The sequence below is a fragment of the Myotis nattereri genome, assembly GCF_964212035.1.
Source record: "Myotis nattereri genome assembly, chromosome: 6".
Taxonomy (NCBI): Eukaryota; Metazoa; Chordata; class Mammalia; order Chiroptera; family Vespertilionidae; genus Myotis; species Myotis nattereri.
The window spans coordinates 55605395-55618592 of record NC_138081.1 but is presented as its reverse complement, the minus strand read 5'-3'; the positions used below and the strand labels follow the sequence as shown (position 1 = coordinate 55618592).

At 43.7% G+C, this 13198-nt stretch overlaps 1 protein-coding gene across 1 annotated transcript in view; it reads left to right on the top strand.

Annotated features, from left to right (window-relative positions):
• The first annotated feature begins 2041 nt into the window (after positions 1–2041).
• Positions 2042–13198, top strand: part of USP45 (ubiquitin specific peptidase 45) — a 58551-nt gene continuing 47394 nt past the window's right edge. Inside the window, exons 1-2 of the mRNA XM_081093646.1 lie at positions 2042–2102; positions 6901–7010. Of these exons, the coding sequence (XP_080949772.1) occupies positions 6911–7010 (100 nt within the window). The 5' untranslated portion in view covers positions 2042–2102; positions 6901–6910. The remainder of the gene's footprint in view (positions 2103–6900; positions 7011–13198) is intronic.

The window sequence follows — 13198 nt, the reverse complement described above, 5'->3', positions numbered from 1 at the left end:
CCGGGGTTGTGGACTCATCCCCAGTAGGGGCGTGCAGGAGGCAGCCCACGATGTTTCTGTCCCTCTCTCTTCTGCTCTCTGAAATCAATAAAAACATTTAGAAAAAGAAATCCTTTGGAAAGAAGCTAATTTAATTTTTATTAAGGAGAGATAAAGTTAATTTTTATTAAGGAGAGATAAAGTTTAAAAGTAAATACATGCATGGACAGACAATAGTGCGGTGAGGAAGGGGTCAATGGGGGGAAAAAGGGGACATCTGTAATACTCCTTTCAACAAGAAATAAATTAAAAATAAATAAATAAGAAGTAAATAAGTTGTATTAATAAAAGCAAAAAAAGTAGAAAGTAAGAAATATACCAAAGATAATATTTAAAGATTTAAATACATTTCTCCAATTTGCTTCAACGGGATTCTAATATTATAGATTAAAGCAAACTACGTGGAGGTTTTTCTCATAATTGCTCTTGGCTCCAATAGTTCAATTGATTCGAGTGTTATGATAATCTCATGCTGTCATCTTTTTCCCACCACTTGCTGATATTTGATGATATTTGGTGATAACTTTGTCAGGGTTAGGGTGCAACTACTTTTTAAAAATGTGTTAGTTTCCAATTGTTACTATAATACATCACCACAAGTTTGCTGGCTTAAGACAATACAAATTTATTATTATCCAGTTATATAGGTCAGCAGTCTCACATGGCTAAAGTTAAGGTGTCATCAAGCCTGTGTTCCTTCTGAAGGCTCTAGGCGAGAATTTCTTTCCCATCTACGAGAGCAAGCATGACAACTCGCGGACCGTGGGCTACACGTGGCCCACAATGAATATTTCTGCAGCCCAGCCAATATAACAGTATGTAAGAAACTTTTTAAAAAATATATATTTTACTGATTTTTTAGAGAAGAAGGGAGAGGGATAGAGAGTTAGAAACACCGATGAGAGAGAAACATTGATCAGCTGCCTCCTGCACACCCCCCACTGGGGATGTGCCCACAACCAAGGTACATGCCCTTGACTGGAATCGAACCTGGGACCCTTCAGTCCGCAGGCCAACACTCTATCCACTGAGCCAAACCGGTCAAGCTGTCTCAACTATTTTTTAAAAAATACATTTTTATTGATTTCAGAGAGGAAGGGAGATGGAGAGAAACATCAGTGATGAAAGAGGATCATTGATCGGCTGTCTCCTGCACGCCCTCTACTGGGGATCGAGCACGCAACCTGAACATGTGCCCTGGACCAGAACGGTACCCAGGACCCTACAGTCCGCAGGCTCTATTTACTGAGCCAAACCCGCTGGGGCCATCTCAACTATTTCTTACTCAGCTATTTCTTAGCCTTGAGTTCCACTTGTGACCCACTGGAGAGCAGCGCTGATAGCTCGGTGGACATTTCATTACCCAAAGGGGAGGGGGTCAGTAAGGGGACAGGTGTCTGGCCACAAGTCAACCTGTAGTGCCCTAACCTAGAAGGGGAGGGGAGGGATAGAACCTGGGGCTTCTGCTCCCTTGCTTCGGTTCAATGGAAATATTTCCAAACCAGCTACGTTTACTAAGCATATGCAATATGCAGACCACTTTCACGGGTGATCTAAATTTCAGGAGGTATAGGTGTAGATCAAGAAGTTCCCTGTCCAGAAAGGAAATAAGAAAGATAAGACAATCACAATGAAGAAAAGCAAGGTAATGGATGATGGCTGTCAGATGTGACTTGGTTGTTCAGTGTGACGAGGAAAGGAAGAGGCTGTCCCAGCAGGTGCGCAGCAACAAGGGAGATTTCATCCCGACCCTGGGAAGACCGAGCTGCGCACTCCAGGCTGCTATTCGAATCCAAACGGGAGCCCTGCGCTATTATTTTAAGATCAGCGGGCGCCGACCGGCTCTGCCCACGGAGAGAACGCAGGCCTTACCGCGCCCGGCCCGCCCTGTCCACGCCCCGCCCGGTGCGCGGCTCCCCAGGGCGGTCCCCGCCCGCCCGCCCGCCCAGACCTCCGGCCCCGCCCGGCTCCCGGCCCCGCCCCCGGCCCCGCCCCCGCCGCCGGCGGGACGGCCGCGCAGGCGCAGTCCCTTCTGGTGTGGACCCGGAGGCCCGGCCCGGCGGGTGAGTTGGGGCTGCGGGGTCGCAGCTGCTCGGTCTTGGCTTCCGCGACCCTGCCCCCCAGGGGCGTGATGGGCCTGGGAGAGGGGCTCCCCTGCGCCCTCCCGTCCTGCTGATCTCGGAGGGCGCCGGGCGGTCATCCAGCGCCGTGTGGTCGCGGCTGAGCGGGCCCGGTGTCCGGGCGGCGGCCGGAGGGGCCGGGGCGTCCTGGCGGGAGAGGGGCCGAGTCCCCGCCTCACCTTGACCGGGGCGCGCGGCGGCCCAGCGCCCCTCTGGCCCGGCCTCCCTCTGGCATTCTCTCCTCCACGACGCATTTCCTTCGAAGAAATGGGGGGTGTTTGTGTTCGTGGCCGGGGGCCGCGTGTCTACAGGGTCTCTGGCTGCAACGCGCAGTGTTGGGAGCCCTGGAAACGGACTGCCTGGGTCCAGATCACCCTCCCCCCCCCCACCCCCCCAGCACACACACACACACACACACACACACACACACACACACACTTCTTGGCTCCGGGAACCCTGCCCGTCACTTAATCTCTGTGTACCCCTGTTTCTTCAAGTGTAAAATGGGCGAAATAATAGTACCCTACCTCGTAGGGTGGTAGTGCGGATTCCCTGGGCTTAGGCGTGCTTGGAAGCGAGTGTGATGCTCAGTAAAACGGTGTAAGTGCTGTTCATCTCTTTGAGCCTGGAATCTAAAAGGAGAGTTGTGTCCCAATTTCCCCTCCCTCCCCCAACCTGGCCTCCCGCCGCTGAAAATAATTGCTCAAGAGTAAGAAAAATATTTTTCTTTAAAGAATATGGGCTTTTTTTTTTTTTTTTTGCATAACCTGCTTTTAAAAAATTAAACATTCCTAAACAACTTAGTTGTACATCCTACATTAAAGAAAAGAACAGATGTTAGAGTAATGCTGACGTTGAAAACTGAGAAAAATGGTCCGAAAGCATTTGTGCTGAAAGGAGCACAGTAGGCCTGGGCTTGCTGTCTTTTTAGAAAGGCTCCTTCCTGCGAGGTTAGCGCTTGTTTGGTATCTGGCAACAATATGGTATATGCTTTATAATATGGTTGCGCTGAAGTTATCAGCTCCCATAGAAATCCTGGGCCTGCGAGTCTGTAATGGGCTCCCCTGGGCAAAAACATTGCACAGACATTTTGCTGGATTGGATTCCTTCTGGGAGGGAGAGAACATAAAGAAGCCTACACATGGATTCCTCCAGCCTTTGGCTGTATCTTTTTCCATTAAGATGAGGCGGTATTTTCATACTACATTGCCATAGTAAACGTGAGCTGTGAGTACAACTAACTGCTGTATATGCCGAGTTTTGTGAGTTGCTCTAGTCACTAGTGAATCTCCGAATGTGAGGGTGGTCTTGGAACACCCCAGACACAATACTGATAGAAAGTATTTAAAGCTCTAGTAATTGGACTCGTCTTTTTGCTCTAAAGGGAAATTGAAAAAAAAAAGGCATACAGATAAGTGATTGCTGAACAGTAGGTTACTGTCCAAAATGATTCTGTACTAGTATGTGTAGGCATATTGTATATATCAGGAAAATCACTGGAAATTGACATTGCCAAGTTACGTTTGAGTCAGTGTTCTTGGGAAAAACAAAAAAGTCTGTCTTTTACAGATTTTAGATAAAATACCCGGTTCTTTTTTTTTTTTTTTTATGTGTTAATGTTCTTCTTTATTGAGGGTTTATCTGTGCATTTATGGGCCACTTTTCCTGGATTCTTTTAGTTATGTCTATCTCTTTTTTTGGGACATCAACTTAACATAGTTGGGGGTAAATTTGTATGTTTAGGGGTGGAAAGATCAGATTTGCCATCTGATTATGTCTCTTTCAGTAAAGTAGAAAACCAGATTCTATTTTGAGGAGTAGGGAGATGGAAGAGTTGGAGGTTTGGGAGAGTGAAAAAGGTTTCAGGTGGCTGTGTGAGGATAGATACGGTGACCAGAAAGAATAGTAGATAATGGCATGTCTTCATGCATTTGAGATTGGGTGTGAATTTAGTGGACCCACTCTGCTTTCTTAGGAGACTCTCCTGCCCATTGGGATGCAGACATTGAGAAAGTGGTTAATTGTGTTCATCTAGGATTGGGCTTTTGTTAGAGCAGTGATGTACTCATTCAGGCTATGCACACGTATTCTGTTCCTCTTGGGAACGTGATAAGGCTGCATTCTTTGTAGACGCTAACATCCCCACTCTCTATGTCTACTTGAAATGAGTTGCCATCTGACTTGTTTTGCCCAGTAAAATATGAGCAGACATGACACGTGTCACTTCCAAGTGACGCTTGAGGAACCAGCGCTCCCATTTGCCAGGCCTCCTTTTTTCTGCCCTGCTGTAGTGATCCTGGGAACACTTGTTGAGATGCAGCCTCCTGTGAGCCCGGTCACTAAAGGAGAGCAGGAGTGGCTGGGCAAGGAAGCTGGAAGAACTCGAAGTTGTGGTCAGAGAATGGAATACTTGAATTAGTGATTTTGCAAAGCAGGACTGTGGGGCTAAGCGGACGAGGAAGAGGGAGGTAAAAGGCAATCAGAAAGGAAGTGGTCAAGGAACGCAGAGGCCGTGTGCATCTGTGACCTTGAAGGCCTTAATGTTTTGCAGTTCAATATGGTGACCCTTGGACTTAAATAAATTACTCATCAAATGACTCACAAAAGCTCCCTAACGTGGGACATTATGTAACTAAATCAAGATTCAGAATTTATTACTGAGTTGAAAGATTCTTGCACCTTGATCAATAAAAGCAAATAAACAAATCATGAATATTACAGTGTAGCTGAGCCATGGAGCAGGGTGATACTAGATAGGACTTAGGCTAAGCTACTTTAATAAAGACACTAGCCCTGACCGGTTTGGCTCAGTGGATAGAGCGTCGGCCTGCGGACTCAAGGGTCCCAGGTTCGATTCCAGTCAAGGGCATGTACCTGGGTTGCAGGCACATCCTCACTGGGGAGTGTGCAGGAGGCAGCTGATCGATGTTTCTCTCTCATCGATGTTTCTAACTCCCTATCCCTCTCCCTTCCTCTCTGTAAAAAATCAATAAAATATATTTTTTAAAAAAGACTCCAAAATATAGTGGTTTAAAAAAATTGCATAACTTGTATCTAAAATCTTTAGAATTAACTGAGTTTTAAAGAAACATAAGAGATAGCGTTAAATAACACCATGAGGAAAGAGTCAAATTCAATGCGGGATATTATAGTCTTGCTATTGAAAGTGGACCCCCAGCACTGGCTTCCCATTGGGAGCTTGCAAAGGAGGCAGAATCTCAGGTCCTGTGACAATCTTGTTTAATCAAAATCTACATTTTATTTATTATTTTTTTAAATTTTATTTTGTTGTTTAAAGTATTACAAATAGTAGTACATATGTCTCCTTTTAAAATCTACATTTTAGCAAAACCTCCAAGATGACTCATGCACTGCCCTGATCTCTTAAAAAAGCCAGTGTCTTAGGAAAGTAGGGCACTGTTAACTTTCCATCTTTTATGGGAAGAACAGTTGTCAGTTAAAAAGTACTAAAGTGACATAACCAATACAAAAGCCTTGATTGAATCCTTATTCAAAAAACCAGTATAGAAGACACTTTTGGGTCAGCGGAAGAAATTAAATATGTTAATTTTCTGAGATGTGATGTGATTATATAGGAGAATATTGTTATTCTTAAGAGATACATGCTGTCTGCAACATTCAGATAGTTCAGCAAAAACAAACATACAACCCTGGCTGGTTTGGCTCAGTGGATAGAGCATCGGCCTGCGGACTGAAGGGACCCAGGTTCAATTCTGGTCAGGGGCACATACCTGGGCTGTGGGCTCCATCCCCAGTAGGGGGCATACAGGAGGCAGCCAATCAATGATTCCCTCTCATCATTGATGTTTCTCTCTCCCTCTCTTTTCCTCTCTAAAATCAATAAAAATATATGAAAAAAAATCCCCAAAACAAACATATAGGTATATATGTCTATATTCACATTGCTATTTAGATAAAATAAGTATGGCAAAATGTTTTAGTGGGATTTAGATAGTATATGGGTATTCATTATATTGTTCTTTTAATTTTTGTGGAAGTTTAAAACTTTTCATAATAAAAAAGTGGGAGCCAGGCCAGTGTGGTTCAGTGGTTGAGCATTTACCGATGAACCAGGAAGTCACGTTTTGATCCTGATCAGGGCATGTGCCTGGGTTGCAAGCTCAATTCCTGGTGAAGTGTGCAGGAGACAGCTGATCAATGGTTCTCTTTCATCATTGATGTTTCTCTCCCTCCCTCTCCTCTCCTCTGTGAAATCAATAAAAAATATATTTTAAAAAATAATTTAAAAAATAAAATAAAAAGTGGGGGAAAGGTAGAAACTTATTTCTCTCTCAGTAGCCTAGCACTAGGTCATACAGAAAGGTGGGGTGGTTCTACTGTGCTTGGCACATGGCTTCCATCCCTGGTCCATTGTAGCTTTACCAACTCCTACTATCTCCTAGCTAGTGAGACAGACAGGGCAAGCGGAGCGCCTGACTTAGAAGCAGCACTTGTTCCATTGATCAGAACTTTAGTTTTTCATTCATCTAGATAGCATATATCTAGGGAGTAGTCGGTAAAAGTCACATATGAAGTGCCATTTTATGTTGGTTTAATAAAGACTTTTTCATTCCAGCTGACTCTCCCCTCTTCCTCTGTTGATATAATAGACCAATTAAAATGGAAGTAATCTCAATTTTAATATGCATTAACTATAATACATAAAATTTTATTTTTGAGGATTAAATTATATTCATCCCTTCCCCCCCAACCTTTTCAGTAAATAACAGATGCGGGTGAAAGAGCCATCCAAAGTTTTATCTGAGAAAGCCAAAAGAAGTAAAAGGCCGACAATACCTCATGATGAAGACTCTTCAGATGACATTGCTGGTACGTTGTGACTGGCCTCCTAAATAGTGTTCCAGAAAAGAAATAACATACGTTTTTTATTTTATTTTTAAATTACAGTTTACATTCAGTATTATTTTGTATTGGTTTCAAATGTACAGCATAGTGGTTAAACATATACTTTTAATTAATAAAATCTTTTCTCTTTGTTTTTACCATTTTCTGTGTAAACATAAAAATAAGCTTGTTTAGTTTCAAAAGCTGCTGTTGGTGTTTTTATTGATATTTTGTTTAGTTGACAAAGTAAGCAGAAGTGGCTTATTTTTGTCATTGCCCTGTTTCTCATCGTCTATTAAAACCAGTGTTTACATTGTTACAGAACTTACCAGGCGACTGGAAAATACTCACACAGGAGTACTCGGAGATACAGGAAAAAGCTATTTATTTCCAGATGTACTAGTACTGTGACTTAGGGGAGCCTGTTTCCAAATCCTGAGCAAACCAATATGGAGGAACCTTTCCCTTTATACCCTTTGGTTTCTTTGTCCCCCAAATATGGATCAGACTTCCAGACCTTTCGTTGGCTTTGCAAAAAGCCCCATGTGTTAGGATGGGGGCCCTGAGACCACACCTAAAGGCCTGGCCTGGCGCCAGCGCTGATAACCCCCTCCGAGGGTTGTGTATTGTTCATGGTTTAAGGCCTCTGTAAAATGGGAATACTTAGGTAAACAGGTCTTGCAAGACCAGATAATTAAGGAAGGGGCAGTGACTAGATCAGGGGTGGGCAAACATTTTGACTCGAGGGCCACAGTGGGTTCTTAAACTGGACCGGAGGGCCGGAACAAAAGCATGGATGGAGTGTTTGTGTGAACTAATATATATCAAAGTAAACATCATTACATAAAAGGGTATGGTCTTTTTTTTTTTTAGTTTTATTCATTTCAAACTGGCCGGATCCGGCCCGCGGGCCGTAGTTTGCCCATGGCTGGACTAGACTATAGGCTAACAGGAATGTGCATAAGGGATACTAATTAACTAGGTACAGAGTCAGGCTGCTGTCTCCCCCCACCCCAGAAAATGACTTATTTTTCTCATCAACGTCACTGAGGTACAGACGATCCTGGAGAGCTGCTGGCTTTAGGACCTGCATTAGCCTCATGCCTTTGGTTTTGGCCTTGGAGGATTTTCTTTACTTTCTTACCAGTTAGTTCAGCTCTTCATTTAAAAAGATGTTTTGAAGCCCTAGCTGGTTTGGCTTAGTGGATAGAGCGTCAGCCTGTGGACTGAAGTGTCCTGGGTTTGATTCTGGTTAAGGGCACATGCCTGGGTTGCGACTTGAAATCCTGGGGGGGGCGTGCGGGAGGCAGCTGGTCAATGATTCTCTCTCATCATTGTTTCTATCTCTCCCTCTCCCTTCCTCTCTGAAATCAATAAAAATATTCTATGTAATAAAAGGCTAATATGCAAATTGACCAAATGGCAGAACAACCGGTTGCTATGATGCACACTGACCACCAGGGAGCAGATACTGAATGCAGGAGCTGCCCCCTGGTGGTCAGTGAGCTCCCACAGGAGGAGCCCCGCTCAGCCAGAAGCCAGGCTCACGGCTGGCGAGCGCAGCGCCACTGCGGCAGTCCTAATGACCCCTTGGGGGATATCTGACTGCTGGCTTAGGCTCTAGCTAGAGCAGACATCCCCCGAGTGCGAGAGGACACAGGCCAGGCTGAGGGGACCCCCCGCCCCAGTGCATGAATGTCATGCATTGGGCCTCACCCTATCTAATAATAGAGAAACATGGTAATTAACTGTAACTTTGCTACTCTTCCCATTGGCTAATCAACGAGATATGCAAATTAACTGCCAACCAAGATGGCGGCTGGCAGCCAGGCATCTGAAGCGAACAGGAGGCTTGCTTGCTCCAGTGATGGAGGAAGCCAAGGTTCCCCGCCTGCCGCTGCTGGGCTCTGAGCTGCAGTCTAAGAAACAATGTTGCAATTATAGAAGCTAAACAATCCCCAGAAACCTGCTTTCAGCCAGCCAGCCTCGGAGCTGGAGCTGAAACAGTGTTTCAATTATAGAATCCAAACAAACCCAGAGACCTGCTTTCAGCAGCCAAGGTCTCAGAGCCTCAGAGCTAAAGCCGGCTCTCAATTCCAGTGACAGCCATAGAAGGTAAATAAATCCCAGAATAAAAAAAAAAAAAAAGAAAAAAGGAGAGGTTGGGAGCTTCAGTCGCCCACCAGCCTGAAAACGGCCCTCAGCCCCTCACCCAGACTGGCCAGGCACCCCAGTGGGGACCACCACCCTGAAGGGGGTGCAACCAGATGCAAACAGCCATCATCCCCTCATCCAGGCTGGCCAGGCACCCAAGCGGGACCCTCACCCTGATCCAAGACACCCTTCAGGGCAAACCAGCCTGCCCCCACCCGTGCACCAGGCCTCTATCCTATATAGTAAAAGGGTAATATGCAAACTGACCCTAACAGCAGAATGACTGGGAATGACTGGTCACTATGACACACACTGACCACCAGGGGGCAGACACTCAATGTAGGTGCTGCCCTCTGGTGGTCAGGGTCCTCTCACATGGGAGGAGCTCTGCTCAGCCACAAGCCAGGCTGATGGCTGCCAGTACAGCGGTGGTGGTGGGAGCCTCTCCTGCCTCCTCAGCAGCGCTAAGGATGTCCGACTGCAGTTTAGGCCTGCTCCCTGCTGGCAAGTGGACATCCCCCGAGGGCTGCCGGGCTGCCAGAGGGATGTCTGATTGCCATCTTAGGCCCAATCCCCCGGAGAGCGGGCCTAAGCCAGCAGGTGGTCATCCCCTGAGGGGTCCCAGACTGTGAGAGGGCACAGGCCGGGCTGAGGGCCTCTCCTCTCCCCCCCGAGTGCACAAATTTTTGTGCTCCGGGCCTCTAGTGTGTGTGTGTGTGTGTGTGTGTGTGTGTGTGTGTGTGTATATATATATAATGTTTTTAACATTATTTCCATTTTTACATGTTTTATAATCTGGATAATGTTTCAGGATAGCTAAATTATTGAATTGAAGAAAGTCTGAATTTTATCTTTAAATAGTCTCTTGTTAATACGTTTTTCTTCAGGGATTCTGATTATTCTTATGCTAACTCTCCTTTGCCTGTCTTCCTTCCATAGTTATCATTTTTTTTCTAAAATCCTCTAAAACTCTTCTTTCCTTTTCATTTTGCTTGCTGTTCTTATTTTTATCCTTTGGTGTGTTTTCAGCAGTCACCTCATGTACTTGAGTTTTGCCTTCATTTTTGTGGTTTTATTATGTTTTTCTTCCACTTCTTTCCTGAACTCTGCTAGTTACTTCCTATTATTTTACTACTGTTTGTATTCTCTCTGCTTCTGTTTTGTGTTTTTATTTCCTGGCAGTGATTACTCTGCCATGATTTTTCATTTCCTTTCTTCCTTTATCTTATGTTATCTCAGCCTAGAATTTGCATTTTTAATTTTTTACTTTGAATACTCATTTTTTGATGTAGGGTTGCCTTTCTTGGGCCAGTAAGTTTTAGAATGTTTATGCTGGAAGGAGGACCAGAGCACTGTTGAGACCTAACAAGAATTTTGAGTTTTGAGTCATTTAGCCTTTGCTTCTTTCCAACCACCAGGATTATGCAGCACTGTTGTTTGTTTGTTTTTGAATCCAAAGTATCTCTTCTTCCCAACTGCCATATAGAGACAAGTCTGTTCCTTGCAAATATGGCTGGCTTTTTTGTCCCCCCCCCCCCCCTACTGAATGAGAAAGTCTCTACTTGTGCTTCTTCTGAAAACAAAATTGAATATAGGGGAGCCCCTGTTGGTGCAGCACAGAGATTTGGGTTTTGTTCTGTGTCTGCGAAGTATTCGTCATTCTCTATGAAAGCCACAGCTGCAGTGTTCTCTCTGCCTCCTGTGTGTACTCCTGTTTGATCTCTGCTGCTTCAAGGTGGGGGCTCTTCCTCTGACTTTGCGACTTGGATATTCAGCTGTATCCTGGTTTCACTGAAAATGATGTTTGTTACTTTTTCGTTTTGTCCTTGGATATTTTCTGGGAGGAAAAAGAAGTGATGATTTTTATGCCACTATTTGCAAGCTGGAAGACATCCTTATAAAGTTTTTTTTATTAGTATTTAAAGTAGAAAACATGGAGATTTGGATTATTGTTTTCGATTTGTTAATGTGAAACAACTATAGACTTTAACACATTTTTATATTTTTATTCAGAAATCTCTAGGGGGCCTACTTGTCAGATGAAATTTAGATAATTATATGACTAAAATTATAGAAAACTGCTTATTAACACACAAGGAATTTTTTAATATTCCCCTCCCCCCAATATGGTTCCATTTAAACACTGGTTAGCTCTCGAAGGAAAACTTCAAGCTTTTAAATTTTCTTATACTTATAAAAAGTATATATGGTGAGACATTTAAAAGCTAATTGACTTAATTTAGGGGCCTGGGACGTATTTTAAAAATCTGACTAAGTAAATTTTAAAGAACTTACTGGCTTTATCTAATAATTCATGAATTGGTTAGCATCCCATCTAGCAGACAGAAAGGAGCTCCAAAATGAAAGTCTTTTATAGGCAAAAGGGAGCAGGACAAGGAGGTTATACTAGCAAAAAGCAGGTTTGTGTGGCACGACCACTTTCCTTTAAGGCAGTGGTTCTCAGCTTTCCTAATGCCGCAACCCTTTAATACAGTTCCTCATGTTGTGGTGACCCCCAATTTCATTGTTACAAGTTGAACATAATTAAAGCATAGTGATTAATCACAAAAACAATATGTAATTCTATATGTGTTTTCCGATGGTCTTAGGCGACCCCTGTGAAAGGGTCATTCGACCCCCAAAGGGGTCGCGACCCACAGGTTGAGAACCGCTGCTTAAGGGTTGGTGGGTGTCCTTGCAGATTACCTCACTAGTGCTGACCACGTAATTCCAGGTTGACTGCTTTAAGATTCCAGTCCTGGTTTAAAATTCCTTCCCAGAGGCAGAAACTGTAATTAAGTTAGGAATTAAGAACTGAATTGGTGGCATGGGGCTTTGCATAACTGACTCCATTTTGGTCTTGTCTTTTTTTTTTAATGTCTTTTATCTTGAATTCATTAACAATTTCAGTATTAGAAATCTGAATTATAGAATCAGAGAATGGTTAAGTTGTAACCTGACCAGATCCCATCCCAAAGACGATATAGGAGGTATGTGGAGTGATTTTACTCTTAGAATGTTAAAATATAAGAACAAACAAAACACTGGCATGTGGTAAAACCATTCCTAGGTTTTGTTTGACAGTGGAAGAACATCTTCATTTTTCAGGAAAGACTGAGACTGTCTCCTTGGAATTCTATACCCAATGAAAATGTCATTTAAAAACAGAACCAAATTGGTTTTCAACCAAAGGAATATTTAGAGAATTTTTCAAAAGCACTGAACTGCTGCCCTGGCTGGTTTGGTTTGGTGGTTGGAGCATCAGCCCCTGGGTCGTGGGTTTGATTCCCAGTTGGGAGCGTGTGCCTCATTTGTATGTTCTCTTTGAAGAAGTGCCTATTTAGGTCCTTTGCCCAGATTTTAATTGGATTGTTTGTCTTCCTTTTGTTAAGTTATATGAGTTCCCTATATATTTTGGAAATTAACCCCTTATCGGATGTATCCTTGGCAAATATGTTCTCCCATGCAGTGGGATCTCTTTTCATTTTGTTGGTGGTTTCTTTTCCTGTGCAGAAGCTTTTTGTTTTGATGTAGACCATTTGTTTATTTTGTTTTTAGTTTCCTTTGTCCCATTTCTAGCCCATTCGCAGGTTTTGAACTTGAGTGATTATTTATTCGTCCCCCCACCACACTCACCGAACAGCCCTTTCTTAATGGCATGCATCCTTGTTTTTCAAACCTAGGACTTCAGACATACTTCAGATATAGTTCAAACATACTCCTTTATGTCTATTCTTATAATTTGCTCTTGGTGTAAAATGAGGAGTTTTAATCTTTTACCAGATTTATATAGTATTTCTGTTAAAATTGTATTTTATTATAAGTAACTTGTCAGGCCCTAGCTGGTTTGGCTCAGTGGATAGAGTGTTGGCCTGCGGACTGAAGGGTCCCAGATTCGATTCTAGTCAAGGGCACATGCCTGGGTTGCAGGCTCCTTCCCCAGTGGGGGGCTTGCAGGAGGCAGCCAATCAATGATTCTCTCTCATCATTGATGTTTCTAGCTTTCTTTCCCTCTTTGA